Here is an 18,371-nt window from a genome sequence, read left to right on the forward strand (position 1 = left end):
CTCTCAGATCAACGAAGACACATCCAGGTCCCGTTGTTCATCTGAGTGACAGTCCAAAAGATGAGGGAAAGGTGAGGAATGCATTTCTTTTTTTTCCTCTCTCTCTCATTTTTCTATTGAATCAAGAGCTCAAAACTTTTGAAACAACTAAGAACTAGTGAGCACAAAGCCTTCCCATTATGAAAAAAATACATTAGTGTTATTTAGCATGACTGCTGGAGTTCTTTATAAAAGGTACTTTGCATGCGTTGGCACAGTTCTGATTCATTGACACTCATCAGGATACACACACACGCACGCATACACTTGTTATGCGACCTGATGTTCACCCCAACTACTGGTGTTAACATCTTGTATTGAGGATGCATGCTAAGCATCTCTCACATGCACTCAAATTCACAATCATTTAAAGGAACGTTCATGCAAAAACGACAGTTTTATCATCAAATACTCACCCTCATGTTTTTCGACTCTGAATGACTTACTTTCTTCCATGGAACAAAATAGGAGATGTTAGACAGAAAGTCTGAGCAGTGGATAATGGATAATGATTTATATTTCCAAGCTCCAAAAGGGTCAAAAATCAAAGGACAATATATTTTAAGTCTACTGAAGCCATAGGTCTTTTGGTGCTTTACAGTATAATTCACCGTCCACTTTTCAAGGTATGGAAAAGAACAGCTTGGACATTCTGCCTCACATCTCTTGTGCTTCCTAGAAGAACATAAGACAAGATGAACATAATACAGGGATAGAACGACAGAGGTGAGTGATGAAATGTTAATTTCTGGGTTAACTATTCCTTTAAAGCATTTCCTGATCTGCCATCTCCAGGAGAGGAGGTATGGCATTTTGGAGTGGGTACTGCAAGGTCATCTTCCAAGAAAAGAATCGGAGAAGATCGCCGTGGTTACATGCTGCTGTAGTCACAGAAGATCAAATGCATTGTGGGAATTGATACGGACGAGTTTGGGGGACCGATAAGGTTTAGGAAAAGGATACAAAGCAGAAAATATGCTGTAGCACAGACAATATTAGAGGTGGAGACAGTCAAATGTCTGATTGATAGGATGCAGAAGTTGAATCTGAATTTGGATTAAAGGAAGAACTGTTAAAATGTGATCATTTATTTTCCTTTCATTCAAATTCATACTCATGAACTAAGAGGGAGACAATTCTGAAAATCAGTATTTTTGTCCAACACACATTCTGCCAATGTTTGTGACAGCGAGAGGATTCCCAGTATCAAGCAAGGGTCTGTTTTGATCTGCACTTGCTCCTTCATGTTCAGCTAAATAATAAATATGCCCAATCACCAGTGTGTCAGTTCTGTTCGAAATCAAACCAGCCAAAAAGCTCCTTGACATTTGTAACACACTATTTCCACTATTTATTGCCATCCATTTGGGATTTATAGATCTCTCTCTCTCTCTCTCTCTCTCTCTCTCTCTCTGTCCCTCAGTTGTTGATAGGTTTTGAGAGCGGTACAATAGTAATGTGGGACCTGAGGGTCAAAAGAGCTGACTTCAGGATATACTATGATGAGGTGAGTGTCAAGTGTTTATCACTTCTTTTTTGCATAAATCTTCCATAATAATAGATTATAATATGTACACTACTGTTCAAATGCTTGGGGTTGGTAAGAAAAGATTATGAAAGTAATGATAATATTACAATTTAAAATCTAATTTTATTCCTGTGATGGCATTTATTATTCAGCTTTTTTATATAACTTTCTATTCATCAAAGAATCCTGAAAAACATGTATCACGGTCTCTACAAGAAATAACTCTATATGAAGAGTTCAGATGCAAAAGCCTCTAAGTGCCATCTGAAATTTTCTTCTAGAATGATCATTTTTATCAAGCTTGTATATTTAGGTTCAGTAATTTCACTTTCATGACAATTATTAGGTAATTTTCATTGCCATTAAAGTGAAATAACTGAACATAAACATACAAGCTTGACAAAAATGATCATTCTTGAAGAAAATTTCAGATGGCACTTAGAGGCTTTTGCCTCTGAACTCTTCATATATAAATAATGTTTTTCTATATAATTTCATAAAGTTTTTACAGTACATACAGTGTTTATGTATGTACACACATACTCTGTTTAATTTTTACATTCATATTATTTTTTGTGTCTCAGTCTCTGTGTGTGTGCGTGTGTGTGACCCACAAGCTCCGGTTTATCATCTTGTTATTATCTAGCCCTCAGCCAAAAACAAGACAAACAAAAATAAATTGGAGAAGGGAACAAAAAAACAACGTCTCTCTCTCGCTCTCCATTGTCCAAGTAAATTTACTTTTGGTACGAAGCACTTGGCTCATCTGCTCATTTTTTTCCCCCACATTGTTGCTGATTTACAACAACACTGAGCACAAGTCACTTTTCTGATTTAATTTCCCGCCTTGTGCCATGTGGATGTGTTTAGCATAATCACTGCTTGGCACACAACTTTATCTTCATTCTGAAACAGGAACTGCCTCCTGCAGCCAGCTGCTCGCATTCATCCTTCCAAAACATGTTTCAATCACAGCGCCCCTTGGCTCACAGCGGCACGCACAAAACCTTCCAAAAACTCGCCCTTTTCTCCTTCCAGCCCTTTACTGCGGGTTTCAGTTCGGTGACGGCACCCTCTGATCATCTGTCAGCGCTGCCTGTGCGGAGGGAGTCTCAGGCACCGTCGCTCGGCAAGCGTTTGTCAGAGTGGGTAAATGGAAATGTCTAGGGGTCTGCTAATTGCTGCTTTAGATGCCCGCCTGGTATGCACACGTGTGTGGAAAAATGTACTTTAAATAGAAAGCATTTTGAACGAGGGAGTGAGGAAAGAAGCGAGTTACTGGGAATGAGACAAAAGACACAAAAGGACACGTTAGTTAATGTTGAAAGGAAATGGATTAGATTCGGAAAGGTACAAAAATCTCTTTCCCTCTCTATACTAAACATCACCCTCATACACTTTAAACCCCTTTCATACACACTCCCAACTCACATCAAATAAATCTGACGCCGATATCATTTCACTTATTATTTACTGTGTGACATTAGCGAGTAGATGAGTGGAGATCAGGCTGCTTTGATGGTGGAGTAATTACTGATATCGGATTATTGACTCTTAGATGGATGAAGGTCAGAGAGAGAGAGAGAGACTTTCACAAGCAGGAACTATTAGTCATGTCTTCGGTTCTCTAATTTATGGAGCCAAATTGAGGATGCACACATTTCGTTCTCCCTCTTTTCACTTCTCTGACTGTTTTCTATTGTTACTTCTCCGTCTTTTTTCCTCAGTAAGATTTTTTTTTTTATTGATTTTGACAGAAGTCTCTTATGTTCACTGATGTTCACTGATCTGATCAAAAAATACAGTAAAAATATAATATTGTAAAACATTATTATAACTTGAAATAACTGTTTTCTATCCTAACATGTTTTAAAATGTAATTTATTCCTGTGACGCAAAGCTGAATTTTCAGAATCATTACTCCAGTCTTCTACATGATCCTTCAAAAATCATTCTAATCATTTGGTGCTCGAAAAGAATTGTTCACATTATTATATAACTTGTTCCACTTATATATATATATATATATATATATATATATATATATATATATATATATATATATATATATATATATATATATATATATATATACACACTGTATATATATATATATATATATATATATACTGTATATATATATATATATATATATATATATATATATATATATATATATAATACTGTATATATATATACACACACACACACACACACACACACACACACACATACTATGCAGTTCTTAGAGGTTTATTTTTAAACCTCCTTTTTTATCATTTGTGATCACATTCTTTTTCTTTTCGTCCTTATTTCCTGTCCTCTCACAAAGGCCACAAATAAACAGTATGAAATAAATGAGTTGTATTATAATCTGGGCATACTTTTAAATGTTTATTAATGCAATCCTGCTCGCTTCTCTATTCTTTCTGTCAGGCCATTCACTCTGTAAGCTGGCATCACGAGGGGCGGCAGTTCATGTGCAGTCATTCGGACGGCAGTCTGAGCATGTGGAATCTGAGAAACACAGCCAAACCTTTTCAAGTCACCTTCCCTCATGGTGGGTACACACATAAAGTATGTTTTTTTCCCACATATTAATAATAATCTTATTTAAAGCTGGTTCACTATTGTTTATTTTAAACATCTAAACCTTTTAATGAGCTTCATTAAATTTAAGGATAGGTGCATATCTATGATTTTTTACTGAAATAAGGCTGAAACGTAAAAATTACAGTCATGCTCTGTATAAATTATATATTTTTTAAAGAAATGAATAGGCCTGGAAAAATAAAAAAGCATTGACCTCCAATTACCATATGATCATTTTTATGGTGTTTAAAATTATTACAATTCACAATTACGGTTTCAGTTGCATTTTTGCTATAATGTAATATGTGATATTTTAGTTAGAAAAAATTGTTGCTTGTGTATCATCCTTTATATACTATATACCTAATGAGGACATACCATAGACTTACATAGACCATATAATTACTGTGAAGCCTCTCTGAAACAATCTGTATTGTATAAAGCGCAATATAAATAAAGGTGACTTGACTTGACTTTTACTGCATTTATATAAAGCCATTTAACATACTAACCTTAACCCACACCCAAAGTGTGAATATGCACATGCAATATATTAAAAGAAAGAACAGAGCCTCTGCCTTTTATCTTAGCTTAATGCATTATTTTTATCAACACTTGAATGTAGGAAAGTTTCATTCAAAAAAGCATTGTTTTGAAACAAAAATCGTGTTTTTGTCAAAGACTACAATGCCCCTTGCCGCGTAGCAGTGAAAACAGGGAACCGTTGTGTCATAAATTATGGAAAATTCCATCAATGGTGGGGAAAGAATTCAAACAAGACTTTTTGAATTAGTAGATAAAAAAAAATAAAAAATTGTTTTATGAAATTTTTTTCCCAAATAAGGATGTCCTCAAATTTCCCCCCCAAAAATTAGGTTTTGTCAGGCTTGGCTCACTTCTGGGGCCACATTTTGATCCCAAAGTATAGATAAGTAAACCCACAGGGACAGTTAAAGACCCATCTTCCATGACTCACCATCTATTAGTGAAATCTGACTCTGACGTAGTCAGCAAACACACCCCCTCACCAGGTGTGTTCATTATGGAGGATGATTCAGTGTGTGGGTTTGCAGTGTGTATTTGTGTGTGCAAGTTTGATTTGACAGGAAATAAGTGATTCACTCTCAATCTTTGCTGCTATGTTTGGGGTCCTGGCCTTGAGCTCAGTGGTTATATAAAGATGAACACACTCGCTCTGGGAAAAGTTTTTATTAATCAGAAAGTTCTAGACATAAACGTAAGAAAGGTTTAGGTGAAAATGTGATGCATTTAAAACTTACCATTTTGTCTGTTGTTGTTTTTTTTCAGGCAAGACTCAGAGAGACGGTAGAAAAGAGTCATGTAAACCCATTCTCAAGGTCGAATACAAGACCTCCAGAAACAGGTAAGAGAACACACAAAAAAGTCACACTAGTAGCAAACTGTGACTCTTGAGCCTTGGCCCCCCCACCCCTAGCTTACCGTGTCCTCTTCTATAGTACTGCACAAGTTACCTTTGATAAGAAATGCAACAATCAGTCAGCACAGTGAGTTTGAGAGTTATTACCAAAATAAAACTATGTAATAAAATGCAAATCCTCATTACAAATAATTGCATCATCACACAATCGGTGTGTGCAGTTTAGCGGAATATGGTGACAACTGGTCGGGTTGAAAAACATATGACACTAAACCAACTAAATTTAATGTAAGCCGTATCATGACAGCACTCAGACCAAAGCAAATTAGTGACAGACACGTCTGCGTCATAGACTGTGAACAGCGATTGTGGCATTTTGGAATCCACCACCACAAACAAGCAATGTTGATAATAAATAACATCATTAGACTGGCTCATTTGCCGATTAAATGTTTGGAACAGACCGTAATAAATGTATGATTTGGGGAAAAATTTATTAGCAATGATGTCCTACTCACTAACATTACTTGCGTTTTCCATAGCGAATAGCGCTAGCTATTTTATCCGTGTTTTTTCCCCCAACTGTGTTCCCCACAGCGGGCAGAACTTGTCATAAAGTTAGTGATAACAAGCCCCACCCATTTAGAGGGACTATGACTATGATTGGTCAGTTAGTCTCTCATTTATTTGCTATTGCTTGGCCCTCTGTAATTTCATAGCTGGACCACCAATCACAGAACTGAAAGCATTTGGTGGACAAATCCTAATAGGGAGAAAATGGACGTCTACACAACACAACACAAACTGAATAGGCCGATTTGAAGGGTTTATTTCCTCAAAAAGATTTAGATGTTTAGTGTCAATTTATGAATTCCTGAAATAACATTAGGATGGATGGCTTTTTATTAAAAAAGTTTTTACTTTTTAAACTATCATTTAAAAGTTTGTAAATATATGTATATTTTTTTTACAGTAGTCTAGACCCTCTCTGACTGCCTGGGCCCTGACGGTTCCACTCTGAGATTAATGGTTCATTCCATTTACCTCAAAAGAGGGATGTCGGGGCCTGGAATGACAGTAGACAGGTCGGAAAACAATATGTTACTACTGTTTCACTATGGTTGATTGTGCTAAGCAGTCATATTGGATTCTGAATTCGGGGCTGTTGTGGTTCCCCAGAGTTTCCCAGTCTCAACTCTAGGTTGAGGGGGGCGTTCCAGTTAAAAGTTCCTACTGGGGACCAGGAATTTCCCTTCTCCGAGGATAAATGGAATGCAACACAAAACACAGCTAATGAATTATGGGAAGTGCAGTCTTGAGTGTTTTGGATTCATTTAATCCTGCTATTTGCTTGCTATAGATGTGTCACTCAAGAACCATTACTGCTGTTTTATCTTGTCACAAAACAATTCAAGTTTACTGCCTGTTTTTATAAAGCCTGTTTTCCTCGGGAGATGCAAAACATAATTTGTAGAAACTTCCATCTTTGATTGTTTGTTTTTTCCCCCGTCTGTTCAAAGAAGTGGTCATAAGTGGCCAACTCAGTTTTAATGATATTTTAAATTAGTTTGGCTGTATTGTTGTTTTCCCCTTTTTGTTTCTTCCTATTTTGCATAGAGACTGAATATTTCAGGGTTGTGAATAAGACTTTAAATTGAAACAATGCAATGTATTGAGAGGACCTTCGAAGTCAAAGCAAGGTTGTTTTGTGTGGCATGAAAGTCTCCTTCCAATAAGATAGAAGCTATGGGTTTTGACACGATGAATAAATAATTTCAGACAGACAAAATTAGGTTTTCCATTTACACTTTTTCAAAATTTTCTGTCTTCCAGTAGTGAAGCCTTTGTAGTCTTTTCCGGAGGGCTTTCGTATGATAAGGCAGGACGGAGACCCACCCTAACCATCATGCATGGCAAAGCCATCACAGTGTTAGAGATGGACTATCCAATAGTGGACTTCATGGTGCTCTGTGACACTCCCTATATCAACGGTGAGTATGCTGAGAGCTTCAGTCTCCTGTCTTCCATATCAGTTGTCTTGTTCTTGGGGCAACATTTAATTGGATTGAGTAAACTTAAGTTTGTTCTTCGTCTCATTGTAGACCTAATCCATTGTTGTTAAAAGAGAGTGGAGAGGAGATTCATTTAAGTGAATCAATTGATTCATTCTGACCGTTTCTAATAAATCAATTCAAACACACAGTAGAGTTCCTGTTCTTCTACTTTTTAAATCTTTCTTATTTTGAAATATGTATTTATTTAAATACTATTAATTGTACTGTTTTAGCTATTATTAAGTTTTAGTTGTATTTCATAATTTTTTTTTGCATTTGTTCCAATTTGATGTCATAACCTTAACTATTTTTCGTTTTCTTCGAAAACTATGTTTTTACTGTGAGCCTTTAATGCAGCCTTGGTGAGCAGAAGAGACTTCTTTCTAAAACATTAAAAATTTTTTACCAAACTAAAACTTTTGAACGGTAGTGTATTCATACACTAATAAAGATATATATATATAAAATTCATAATGCAGTTAGAGCGCGAATGAAGGCTTCGTCGGGACAGCATTCTTGCAATGCATGGAGAAGAGCAATTACTCAACATTTTAAGATGAAGAGGTGCTCTTTTGGTATTCAACTGCGATAACTAATGCGCTCACTCACAGAATCAGACACTGCTGCTTTTTTATATAATTCATTCCCCGGTATGAATTATGACCACTTGGTTCATTGGTCCGTTGGGTCGGATTCAGAGTTAATTTTCAATCGGACAGAGATCACCTCATTCAGGCGATCTCAAAGTGATTGTTTTGGTACAGATCCGAGCGCGATTGCCAAGTTCATATATGCATAAACGAACCGAACTAAAGGAGAAAATGCATCAGCTTTAGAAACAAACGTTTCAAACGAGCCAGGTGTAAAACTGTGAAATATTATTACATATTTTTCTGAATTTTCAGCAGCATTACTCCAGTCTTCAGTGTCACATGATCCCTCAGAAATCATTCTAATATGATGATTTGCTGCTCAAGAAACATTTATGATTATTATCAATGTTGAAAACAGTTGGGTACAATTTATTTTCAGAATTATTTGATGAATAGAAAGTTTAAAATAACAGAATTAATCTGAAATAGAAAGCTTTTATAACATTATACTCTACCATTTAAAAGTGTGGGGTCAGTAAGAATTTTTTTTGAAAGAAATTAAAGAAATTAATACTTTCATTTAGCAAGGATGCATTAAATTGATCAAAAGTAACAGTAAAGACATTTATAATGTCATAAAAATATGTCTATAATAAATCAATAAAATTATCAAATAAATGCTTTTCTTTTGAATGTCATATTCATCAAATAATCCTAAAAAAAGTATCACGGTTTTCACCAAAATATTAAGAAATGTTTATTAAACGATTTTTAAAGGATCATGTGACACTCAATACTGGAGTAATGACTGCTGATATTTCAGCTTTGTGATTAAAGGAATACATTTTAAAAATTAATTTAAAAATATATTGAAATAGACAACAGGCTATTTAAATTGTAATAATATTTCTGTTTTTATTTTATTTTTTATTCACATACTTGGTGAGTATAAGAGACACTTTTGAACAGTAGTGTAAATGCATTGTAAATCGATTCCATATTATCTTTAGAAACAACCAGCTTAAACGAATGACTCGTTTGCAAATCTGACATCAGTAAGGTGAAATGCTACATAAGAATTGATTCTAAATGGTTTGAGGAGTGACATCTTTGGCTCTGTTCAGTCAAGCGGAAAGACAGAGTCGCTATATCAGTCTCTCTCTCTCTCTCTTGGCAGGCAAAGCACTGTCAAGTACATGTACACACATGCACAGAATTTGTTACCCAGAATACAACAGAAAAGAAACAGCAAGCATCCACCAAATGTGAAGTGATTTCAGTTGTTACCCATTTTTATCTTTCTTTCTCCCTGCTTGTCTCCCTGCTACTCTCTGCTTGTTCGTTCACTCTAACCAACACACATTGTACATTATACATTGTACATTATATATTATCTTCATGACCTTTACAGTTTTTAGAAAAGAGAACATGAGAATCATGTATCATTAGGATTCCACTGTGTCTCCAGAGCTTAATTGTTACACACAAATACACCTTGTCACCAGTTTTCCCTCACAAAGATTAAAGCTGAAGTGTGTAATTTCTACACCACCAGAATAAATACAATTGCAAAAATAATGAATTTTAAAGTGAAATTTGAAGTTCTATCATCATATTACAGGGATATTTCACCCAAAAAATTCAAAATTCTGTCATTTATAATGAAAACCTGTATGACTGACTTCTGTGGAACATAAATATTTATAATATAATTAATTTACAAATTAAAACGTATTTTTATATCATTTTTTTTGTCTTTTTCATTCAGTGAATGTCAATGGGGTCCAGTCTTGTACTACATTACTTATCCTATAAATTAAGTAATATCCATAATTCTAGAGTATTGAATCTATTCTTGTGCTGTCATTGTCTAGAATTCATAGATGGTGATTTGTTGAGATGTGTTTGTGTTGACAGAGGTCCAGGAGCCGTATGCGGTGGTGGTTCTGCTGGAGAAAGATTTTGTTGTGGTCGATTTAACCCAGAGCAAGTGAGCAATCTCATCTTTCTCTTTCCACTATCATACTCACACACTTCCTGCCATGTGTGTGTGTCTGAATGATGTAACTCAATGTGATGTACTCCAACAACACCTCGCACTAGTATTTCCACCAGAGGCAACATCGCACAACACTCAATAAATATTGTGTGTGTGTGTGTGTGTGTGTTATTTTAAAGATGGTTTGTGAAAAAGGGTTTAAATCTGAGTTTGTGTAGGTGTGTGTTTATCTGTTAAAGGTAAATATCATGGAGTTGTCACTCATAAACATCCATCAAATGAGTCATTATTAAGAACAAGAGCCAAGGTCAGCTTGACACTCATACACAGACACACACCGACTGGCCGTTTGTCTCTTTTAGAGACTTTGGCAGTTTGACATCAAATGTTTTCTCTGCTTTAAGGCCATTTCTTCACAAAGACGCAGTGCAGGAACAAAAACAAACTGCGGCATTCAAACCTTCTCAGAATCAGACAGTCATCCATATATTCCATTAAAGTAGGCATAAATAAAGGTATATATATATATGAAGAGTTCAGATGCAAAAACCTCTAAGTGCCATCTGAAATTTTCGTTTAGAATGATCATTTTTATCAAGCTCGTATATTTAAGTTCAGTAATTTCACTTAAATGGCAATGAAAATTACCTATTAATTGTCATTTAAGTGAAATTACTGAACTTACATATACAAGCTTGATAAAAAATGATCATTCTAGAAGAAAATTTCAGATGGCACTTAGAGGTTTTTGCATCTGAACTCTTCATATATATATATATATATATATATATATATATATATATATTAATATATATATATATATATATATATACATACAGTATATATATATTTTTTTATTTGCAGTATTTATTATAAATCATTATTTAAAAAAAAATGTTTGTAATCTTTATTAAAACTAACTTTCCATCCCTCTTGCAGCGACATCTCTTCTCTTATGACATATTTACTGCCGTGAGGGCAGGACAACCTGTCATATTAATAATAATATATTCTTAATTTTTAGTCTTTTTTGAGTAATATAGTTCAGTTGCATAAATGTAGTTCAGTGGCATCAATATAGTACTCGTGGGAGTCAGTACCTGGTAGCCCACATAGAGTCGCCCACAGGGCACTTTCTATAAATAGCCTCAGTTTCTTTTATCATGATAACACTCATTCTTATGTATTTCAAATTTGTAGCCCTGCAGATCATTTGATCCCCTTCAGGTAGCTGTCACTTAAGGTTGGAGACCCTGATGTATTCTTTTTATGCTTGCCTGTAGCAACGTAATGCACATTAATACAGAAGTCAGTCAGTTAATGTGCGGGCACAGATGCGTATATGGATATAGGCTATTTAATGAAATTTTGAATGTGATATATTCCAATCAGACTTCAGAGAAATCTTCTGTTTAATAAATACCTGTTGTTCATTTATAAATCTCTCTCTCCTTTAGTTTTCCCATCTTTGAGAACCCATACCCCATGGACGTCCATGAGTCTCCAGTCACGTGCACTGCTTACTTTGCCGACTGTCCCCCCGACATCATACCCGTGCTTTACTCCATAGGAGCCAAACACAAAAAGACCGGCTATAGTCACAAGGTTTGTCAAAGTTCTAAGCTAATTTACAATGTTTTTTTGAGTTTCTCGATTTCCATTGGAACACCATCTATTTTTTATTTTAATTTTTTATTGTTTTTGTGTTCAGGAGTGGCCGGTCAGTGGTGGCACATGGACTGTCGGTTCGCAGACGTATCCAGAGATTATCGTTACAGGGTAAGTGAATTTGTGAGTGGTTTATGTTTTCAACATGCATCTGTGGCTGAAAGCTCAGAAACAAGGCTAAATGTCAGTATCATGTATCATATTAAGTATTATTTTATTGATTATTTCTGGTATTGCATGCTTACACCTTAGAATAAGAATATTTTTTAAAGAAGTCTCTTTAGCTTACCTAGGTGGCATTTATTTGATCAAATTATTATTATTTTTTTCAGGATTAGCATTAATTTGAAATATATATATATATATATATATATATATATATATATATATATATATATTTTTTTTTTTTTTTTTTTTTACAACAATGTAAATATCTTTACTTCCACTTTTGATCAATTTTATATATTTGTGCTGAAAAAAATTTATTTCTTAAAAAAAATCTCCTTATTGACCACAAACTTTTGAATGGTAGTGTATATTGCAAACTGATTTAACGAAACATGTCAGTTTTAGCATTACAGCTAAACTTTCTGAAGGTATTTGAGCAGTATGCTTTATATGCTGCTTTTGAAATATTGTTGCATAAAATTATTGGAAACCGTAATGATTTAGTCTTTATTTGACATTTTTTTAAGTTGATATCTCGATCTGTGCAAAAATCTACAATGTGACATGTCTTATGCATTCAGTTACCAAAGAATCATTTCTGATAAAAATTTTTTTTACATAAATTTGTAACTTAGGCATTGGAATAAAAAAATAGACAGCAATTTGTAGCATTTAAAGGTACATTATGTAACTTTTTCCAGAATTAACAAAATGTAAATAACGAGTCAATACATCATCAGCCCTTCTTCCAAAACGTGGTTTTGTCTTACCCTGATTCACTATGGTAAGCCTATTATAAGGTTTAGATTTTAGACCTGCTGGGATGGTTTTCATCGAAAATTCAATACATATGTTACTCACCTGTTCGTGTCCCGTCATATCCGTAAATAGTGAAAGTTTCTCCATGGTTGACATGGGGCATGCTATATCTCAAACCTCTGGGGAATCACCCATTTTAAAAAAAGAGGAGAGTTTGCTGGCAAAAAGAGAATGTGACAGAGCTCGCAATAAAACAAGGATAACATTAGCTTTGCTTGGCTTTTCGAAGATGGTGAGGACTATAAGGAATTTGAAATGTTTTAAAAGTGACGTGGAGATGGCATTTTTATTACTCAACAGGTGATTAAGGTATTTTATTGAAAACATAAATTGCCATATGTAGTGTCATGTCTATTAATGGGTATAGCTACAGGAACGTCTTCAGCTAGTTAGCTTGAGATTCTTTTCATCTAAATTGGTTATATCTATTAAGCATAGTAGTGAATGTGGATGCATATGGTTATCCTGCTTCTCATAAAGCAGAGTCACGCAGGGCTGGAGCACAAATCAATGTTCTTCCGCTTAACGCATACAGTTTTTTTTTTTTTTAACTGCTATAGGGTTAACTGTCAACTGATGTTATGATTTCATATGTTTATGTCATCTAAAGGCTTCTTAATGAAAGTAGTAAAATCTATGTGCTTCCTTTTCTTGCAGCTGAATTTTTAATTTTTTTGAAAGCATAATCTTTATCTTTAGTAGTTTCAGAAGGTTTGTTGTGCAGGTAAAACAAATGAACAAATCGGCCCACACAAGACTCTTCAAAATAGTTTGACACCCCTGTCTCAAAAAGTGAAACTTTCCACCCACACATGGAGGTCTTTTATAGAATTTTTATTTGCTTGAAAACTCTGGATTGATTTTGTTTTTGTACTTCTGAAGCATGCATTGATTGCGTTTTTTTTCACTTGAAGTCAGTGATGTCTAAATGTGCCTCCTGCTTGGCTGTCATTGGTAAATGTATCGCACTTCTCCGCTTTAATTCAATAGTGCTATTGACCCTGTCTGTTGTTCTCTCTGCCTCTTTTTCCCTCCTGTTTCCATAGCTGTCATTGCCTGCTTCCTCTTAAGCGGTTTAACACATACACTCATTCGCTCATACGATCACTCTTTGTCCTTCCTCTTTGCTGTCCCCCACAGACATGCAGACGGATCGATAAAGTTTTGGGATGCCACAGCGAGTAAGTGTCTTCGCTTTGAAGAGCTTGTCCCCCCCTTCAGCCTCATGCTGTTCCATCTCATGCTTTCTTCCCTCTGCCATGTGATTCCTCATTTTTCATTTCATTCTTTACAATTCAAACCCAATATGACCAAAATGGACATCCAAATACCATACCTATATGTGATGGTTTCACAACCATGGCCATTTCTTAAAAGAGTATTCCGGGTTCAATACAAGTTAAGCTCACTTGACAGCATTTTTGGCATAATGTTGATTACCACATCATCCCTTGATCATCCCTTGTTTACTATTAAAAAAATATATTGAGGTTACAGTGACGCACAATTGAGGACAATTTTGTATGATAATAATATAAATAAAAAAATAATATGTTTATAATTTTATAAAAGCACTTTCATTAATGATTGTGTTAACTTTAGTCTGTTTAAATCATAATTTTACAATCAAACTAAGGTTAGAGGGTGGTTTTCTGTTGCAAGGCAACAAAGCTGAATATAATTTTACACAGACAAGTTTAATGTGTAATTCTTTAATACAGATACTGTTTACGTCTTGTGGCTATACTGTTGAAAAATGTGTCTATTTTATTGTTAACAGATTGACCCCATTCACTTCCTTTGTTAAGGCCTGTTCACACCAAGAATGATAACTATAAAGATAAGTATAAAAATAACTTTATTAGCATTCACACCAATGAACAGTAACATTCTGTTTGTTATAAAGGCGTGCTGCGGATATGTCGTCTTCTGCTTTAAATGTACAAGCTCTGATTGGCTGTCATCAGCTGAAAAAAAAAATATTCTGAATGTGATTCCAAAGATATTATTCATCTGTGTTGTTATTGTTGAAGTGTGGTGTGGACTTCTCTATTCTCCAAAAATTATAGCAATTATTAAAACTTTATAATTATAGTTATCATTACAGTTATCATCCATGGTGTGAATGTGCCTTAAATGTCTTGATTTAAACTGTTTATTTTTTTCTCTCTAAAAGTAGAGACACTATTCTTTGTGGTAATCATGCCACCATTAGGTGCTGTCGATTAAGCTTAACTTGGACTAAACACAGAATATTTTCATTTAAGGCATTATTTCCGTTTTAACACCCTGTGCATCACATTCATTATGTAATACGATGTGATGAGGTGATAACCTCCATCTCTGTCAGTCACACTGCAGATGTTGTATAAGCTCAAGACATCAAAGGTATTTGAGAATCCTAAGAGTGGAGACGTGGGACGCGGCGGCGAGCTTGTTGAGGAAGACCCCTACGCCGTTCAGATGATCAGCTGGTGCCCGCAGAGCCGTATCTTTTGTGTAGTCGGCATCAGTGCCCACGTCATCCTGTACCGCTTCAGCAAACATGACGCCAACACCACCATCACGGTGAGTTGAGAAAACTTCTGTTCTTTTAAAGGGATAGTTCACCCCAAAAAATGTATTCTGTCAACATTTACTCACCCTCATGCTGTTTCAAAACTTTCTGTATATGGTCTTTCTGTATACAGAATAATATATGTAAAAGAATATCTCAACTGATTTTGTCCAAACAATTAAACCCAATTGGGTCCAAAACAACTCTGGACCCAATTGACTTTTATTGAATGGACAAAATCAGTTAAAATATTCTTCAAAATATCTTCTTTTTTAAATGCATACTATGGATTAACTTTATATTGTGTGTGAATACTCCACTGAAGTCCTTAGAGGTGCGGCTGCAGTGTGAGATGGAGGACGTCATCTCTCCGTCGGACACAGAGAACACTCCATGTTATTCAGACCCCAGCGGTCTCTCACCCCAACCACAACCCCCCAGTCCCCGCAGCAACACGCCGGACAGCGCGCGGGACAGCATCCCTTGCCTCAAGTTAGACTACACAAAAATCACAATGTTTTATGTTAATCTACTGTATGTAGGACTTGACGGGACATTGTTAGCTTACTTACTAGACAATACAATATAGAACATATAAGGTTTAATGAAAATTTAACAAAAAAATTCGATTCCGCATTAAACTAAATTGGAATACTTACCTCTCAGGGTTAAAGATCGTATGATCCGAATGCCTCCTGGATACCAGGCGGAGCTGGTGGTTCAGTTATTATGGATTGATGGCGAGCCGCCACAACAAATCACCAGCCTGGATTTAAACTCTGCCTATGGACTGTAAGTGACTCCTCCTCTTTTATGTTATCCATTTTATTCAGCCAATAGAATCTTCACTTTTTCCTCTAATTTAATATTCTGTCTTTTACTGTTCCTTGCAAATAAATACCATAGAATTAGCATTCAAATATACAGTGGTAATACCAAGATATTTTTTCTACCTGTTTGGACTGATGTACCATGGTATATGAGTATGGTAATCAAACATTATTGTGTGGTATATGAGACTTCTCTGACTCATATCAGTCCTCCCATGTTAAATGTAATTGATTTTGTCATCACTGCACACTCCAGCCTCATGTGTCCAGATGTTAATATCCCAGCTCATGGGGTGTTTGATGTTTTTGATTAAAGTGGGAAAACTCTCAGTTGTTATTTGGCCTCCTTTCGAATATTTCACTTTTTGTCATCCTGTTTTGATTCAGTTGCAACCTTATTATGAGCAAAGGTTTCCATGGTGATGTTTGGCTACAATGGACAGAAAGACTTTGAATTCAGCAGATTAAAGCTATGTCCACACTAGTGCGTTTTCGTTTTAACACGGCATTTAACAATCTTTAAATGATCCTCGTCCGTACTGGTGTTTCCGCTGCATTTCAGAAAAGATTTCTGTCCACACTACACGACCGAAAACGCATGTCACATGAACGTTCATGCACACTGGGCATTCGTGTACAAGTGTAAATTTGGAGTGAAAATTACATAAGTGAAATTACCTCTTGCGCATGTAGGCATCTGCAGTATAAAATGCAGAGTTTAAAGGGACAGTAAGTAGGATTTTCTCCCATCTAGTGGTGAAATTGTATTTTGCAATCAAATGAATAGTGCTCTCTAGCGCCTCGCATTTTCAAATGTGTGTTGCATCTACGGTAGCCATTATGTACCAAAAAGCTATGACAGGATGTCCTCCAATAGCACTTCATCGAGTTTTCCTTCGGGTGAACTGTTTTGTTATTTCAAACAAACTACAACTTGACACAGCGAACAAACGAATGTTACAGTTTTGAACAAACAAAACTTACAACCTTGTTTATATGGCCTTCTCTACTTTACTCAATAGTAGAGATACTACTTTGATACTATACCTTGAAATGTGCTGGGGTTTTTTTTATTAAATTTTTGATGTGCACAAATAAATGACAGGTACCATAAGATTTTCTTCTTCCTGTTCCTTTTTTTTCTTCGTTCATGCATGTTACGAATCAGGCATGAAAACTCCTCACTTTTCGGCGAAATTCGCCGTTTTAAAACCTAAAAGGGTCACCTACGTGATTTGTGCAGATCCGATGAGAAAATATTTATGGGGGGGGGGGGGTCGAGGTCGAGGCCAGCATTTATCCCCTATAAAGTTACCATAAACTTCGCAGCTTTAAAAAACAATCATCATTCCTAATGCCGAAACATGACAGCCAATACGAGTCAGAGTAACGGGCAGAAATGTTTTCAAAGTCTTACACCGCGAGTCTGACAACTGGACACACTGCCGAACATAGAACCGCACGTCGGAAAGCAAGCCTGAGGTAAGTTAGCTTACAATGTTAACTGTCCTGTCAGATACAGACAGCGATGTTGCCAATGTCATTATTTTTACATTTTGACATAGAAGTGGGCGAGATAATATCGCGAGCGGGCGCGGGCGCCGTGAGCGCTGAGCGAGCAGGAAACAAGTAACAGTTAGTGCAGTGTTATTCATTGCGCGGCTCGCGAGCCTCATGTGGCTCGCCAAGCTTTAATTTGTGGCTCGCATGGCGGTAAATAATACGGTGATATGATAATGCATTCACTAGAGATATTTCATAAAAACATTAATAACAAGTAGGGCTTTAACATAACCCGTTAAAAACTCAAAGTGTCAGCTCTATTACAAATAATTTCGATTGGATTGAAAGGGGTGGTTTATCGAGAGAACGTGAAAAAACTTGATCGATTGAAAACCGAAACTGAAAGGACGACGTATGACGAGCTGAACGAGCTGTTCTCGTGATGAATAAAGTGTCATATAAATGAGTATCCTTTCATTCTATAATTCTCCTTTCACTCAGCATCTGTGAAGTGAAGCAGGACAGTCCTTGTTTCAGATTATCATACAGACGACTGGTTTGGGGCATTTTTAATGCGTGATAAATAGTAGTAGTAAATAGTTTTTTTTTCTCTGACACGACA

At 35.7% G+C, this 18,371-nt stretch overlaps 1 protein-coding gene across 1 annotated transcript in view; it reads left to right on the forward strand.

Annotated features, from left to right (window-relative positions):
• stxbp5l (syntaxin binding protein 5L) overlaps positions 1–18,371 on the forward strand; it is a gene marked incomplete at its 5' end in the record, with an annotated part of 144,983 nt that overhangs the window by 86,589 nt on the left and 40,023 nt on the right. The window contains 12 exons of the mRNA XM_081369643.1: positions 8–71; positions 1,463–1,546; positions 4,004–4,127; positions 5,468–5,543; positions 7,395–7,549; positions 10,123–10,195; positions 11,662–11,809; positions 11,916–11,983; positions 14,000–14,040; positions 15,210–15,427; positions 15,742–15,908; positions 16,083–16,208. Coding sequence (XP_081225769.1) covers positions 8–71; positions 1,463–1,546; positions 4,004–4,127; positions 5,468–5,543; positions 7,395–7,549; positions 10,123–10,195; positions 11,662–11,809; positions 11,916–11,983; positions 14,000–14,040; positions 15,210–15,427; positions 15,742–15,908; positions 16,083–16,208 — 1,344 coding nt within the window. The remainder of the gene's footprint in view (positions 1–7; positions 72–1,462; positions 1,547–4,003; positions 4,128–5,467; positions 5,544–7,394; positions 7,550–10,122; positions 10,196–11,661; positions 11,810–11,915; positions 11,984–13,999; positions 14,041–15,209; positions 15,428–15,741; positions 15,909–16,082; positions 16,209–18,371) is intronic.

Source organism: Scardinius erythrophthalmus (genome assembly GCF_964197995.2).
Source record: "Scardinius erythrophthalmus genome assembly, chromosome: 6".
Classification (NCBI taxonomy): domain Eukaryota; kingdom Metazoa; phylum Chordata; class Actinopteri; order Cypriniformes; family Leuciscidae; genus Scardinius; species Scardinius erythrophthalmus.